Below are 2,996 nucleotides of genomic sequence, written 5' to 3' on the forward strand. Positions count from 1 at the left end.
GTCCAGCAACATAGCCATTATGCCAACTGCTGGTCCCATTAAACTGTATTCATGACCGGGGTGGGGGAAGGGGGGGGAGAGAAAGAGAGAGAGAGAGAGAGAAAGTGAGAAAACAAACTGTCAGGTCCAGGACTCAAACTGCAGTCGGCCATGTGAGAGTCCAGCACTCTTAGGCACCACGCCACCTGCTGACCCTTGTTTATTTATTTTTTTAGAGAACTTTTTAAAGAAGGATTTTATTTATTTATTATTATTTTCACATGAATTTTGCTAGAGAAAGACAGAGAGGAAGAATGAGAAAGCAAGACGCCAGGTCCAGGACTTGAACTGTGGTCCACCATGTAGGAATTTCAGCACCTTAACCATCATGCCACCTGCTGGTCCCGAGAGATTTTTTACTATAGGACATGTCCATTTGCTGGAGAGACAGAGAGACAGAAAGTCAGAAATCACCCCTCCAGGGGGACGGCCACGCTATAATCCCTTCTCCTCCATTCTCCTCTTGGGATCTTAGGCACGCACGCACATATACCCAGTGTGAGTTTTAAGCCACCGGGTCTTGGACTCGAACCTCGGTCAGCTACGTGGGAAACCAACTACGTAACCATTACGCCATCTGCTGGTCCCAGATCACTTGTGGATTTATGCTGAGGGTGTGAGGGCTCAGCAGACACCGTTGGCTTTGGCAGTGGGTAGACCTGGGGTGTCCTCCGGGCTGTCCACCCAGTCCCTGTGCGTCCATGGCTCCGAGTTCACCTCTTCCCCTGCAGCCTGGGAGCGATGACTCAAGGCCAATCACAAGGGCCATTTACCCGCGAGGTGCTGGTGGCCCCTGTTTTTGTCACTGCGTGGGGATCGATCGGCAGTCACACTCACCAGCATTTTTGTTTTTCTACAGATATGGGACCTGGCCGACCCAGAAGGTAAAGGGTTCTTGGACAAACAGGTATATACACAAGTACCCCCAGCACGGGGCGGGGGCCAGGTCAGAGCGCCCCCCCAGGCTGGGCAACTTCCGCAGTTCCTCGATTCTCCCTTGTCAAGGCATATTAGACCTGAGGGTAGTTCTCCAATTAACATGGAAGGCAGGTCTCGAAACACGCATGGCTAATATAGCTCTTATTTATTTATTTAGTCGTTTTTTTGAGAGAGATTTTTTGCTATAGGACGCATGTGCTCACCCAAGAGACAGAGAAAAACAGAACGTGAGAAATCACCCCCCAGGGGAAATGGCCACACCACAATCCCTTCTCCTCCTTCTCGGGATCTTGGGCACGCACACACATGCGCCCGGCGTGAGTTTAAGCCACCGGGTTCGGGACTCGAACTGCAGTCGGCTATATGGGAGTCCAGCATCTTAACCACTATGTCACCTGCTGACCTCTATTTATTTATTCTTTTTTAAAATTGCTAGAGGGTATGTGCACTAGCCAAAGAGAGCTGAAGACACACAGAGACAGAGAGAGAGAGAGAAAGGACCCCTAGTGGGATGTGGTCACACCTCAGTCCCTTTTCCATTTCTGTACCCCGTTGGGATTTGATGCACCCATACATATGCACTGGCATGTTTTTCAAGCCACAGGGACTGGGATTTGAACCACAGGAGATCTGTCTCCCTTAACTACTAGTCCCCAGGGCCACCCACCGACTAGTAGTTAAGGGTGTAATATCTTTTTAATATCCTCTGTACTCACAGATGACGGAAATGTCTTCAAAGGTTTTTAATCTCGCAATAATTTTAGACTCTAAGGTCTAAAATTGCAAAAATAGTTTGGAGAGGGACCAGCAGGTGGCGTAATGGCTATGTCGCTGGACTCCCATGTAGTCGACTGCTGTTCGAGTCCTGAACCTGGGAGCTTACACTCATGCCAGGCGCATGTGCGTGCATGCCCAAGATCCCAAGAGGAGAATGGAGGAGAAGGGATTGCGGCGTGGCCATCCCCCCAAGGAGTGATTTCTTGCTTTCTGTCTCTCTGTCTCTCTCTGCCTTTCTGACGAGTGCATGGGCCCTATGGCAAGAAAAAAAAAAAAAAAAGAAAAAGAAAAAAAACTCTTAAAAAAAAAAATAGTTTGTAGAGTTCTCGTGTGTCTTACGCCAGCCCTCCTCAAGGCCTAGCACCTTGCATAACCAGAGCGCACTGCTCAAAGCCAGGAAGTGGGTATTGGTGCAATACTAAGTGACAGGCCTCCATCAGGGTGGACAAGTTAGTTTCACTATTTTTATTATATTTTTTTAAAATCTGTGGTCAGGAGAGAGCGTATAGTTCTGTGAAATTTATTTATTTATTTAAATTTTTAGAGATTTTTGCCCTTCTCCTCCATTCTCCTCTTGAGATTTTGGGCACGCACGCACACGTGCCCGCGTGAGTTTAAGCCGCCAGGTCTGGGACTCGAACCACGGTTGACTATGTGGGAATCCAGCGACATAAGCATTACACCATCTACTGGTCCCTATGAAATTTATTTTTATTTGAAAAAAATTATTTTAATTGCCAGAGGGTGTTTGCCCTTGCTGGAGAAAGAGAGAGAGAGAGAGAGAGAACCCCCAATGGGGCTTGATCATGTTGCAATCCTTCCTCCCTTTTTCTATCCTTTTGGGATTTGGGACACATGAACACACGCACCAAGAATTTTATTTTATTTTTAAGTCTTTGCCATAGGGTTCGTGCACTTGCCGGAGAGAGAAAAAGTGAGAAATCACCCCCAGGGGGGAAGATCACGCCGCAGTCCCTTCTCCGTTTCTCCTCTCGGGATTTGGGGCCTACATCCACATAGGCCTGGTCTGATTTTCAAGGTGCCAGGTCTGGGACTTGAACCGCAGTTGGCCGTGTGGGATCCAGCACCTTAACTATCATGCCATCTGCTGGCCCTGACCAGGAGTATTTTTCAGGCTACTGGGGCCAGGATTTGATCCATGGTCAGCCAATGGGGATCCACCTTTCTTAGCCACTAGACTATGGGGCCAGTCCTAAGTCATTTTTTTTTTTTTTTTTTTG

At 48.0% G+C, this 2,996-nt stretch overlaps 1 protein-coding gene across 8 annotated transcripts in view; it reads left to right on the forward strand.

Moving 5' to 3' along the window:
- EPS15L1 (epidermal growth factor receptor pathway substrate 15 like 1) overlaps nucleotides 1–2,996 on the forward strand; it is a gene marked incomplete at its 5' end in the record, with an annotated part of 101,740 nt that overhangs the window by 1,339 nt on the left and 97,405 nt on the right. For all 8 annotated transcript variants that reach the window (XM_027771316.1, XM_014587336.2, XM_027771315.1 and 5 more), the window contains 1 exon segment: nucleotides 899–946. In XM_027771316.1, coding sequence (XP_027627117.1) covers nucleotides 899–946 — 48 coding nt within the window.

Source organism: Tupaia chinensis, unplaced genomic scaffold (genome assembly GCF_000334495.1).
Source record: "Tupaia chinensis unplaced genomic scaffold, TupChi_1.0 Scaffold000201_2, whole genome shotgun sequence".
Classification (NCBI taxonomy): domain Eukaryota; kingdom Metazoa; phylum Chordata; class Mammalia; order Scandentia; family Tupaiidae; genus Tupaia; species Tupaia belangeri.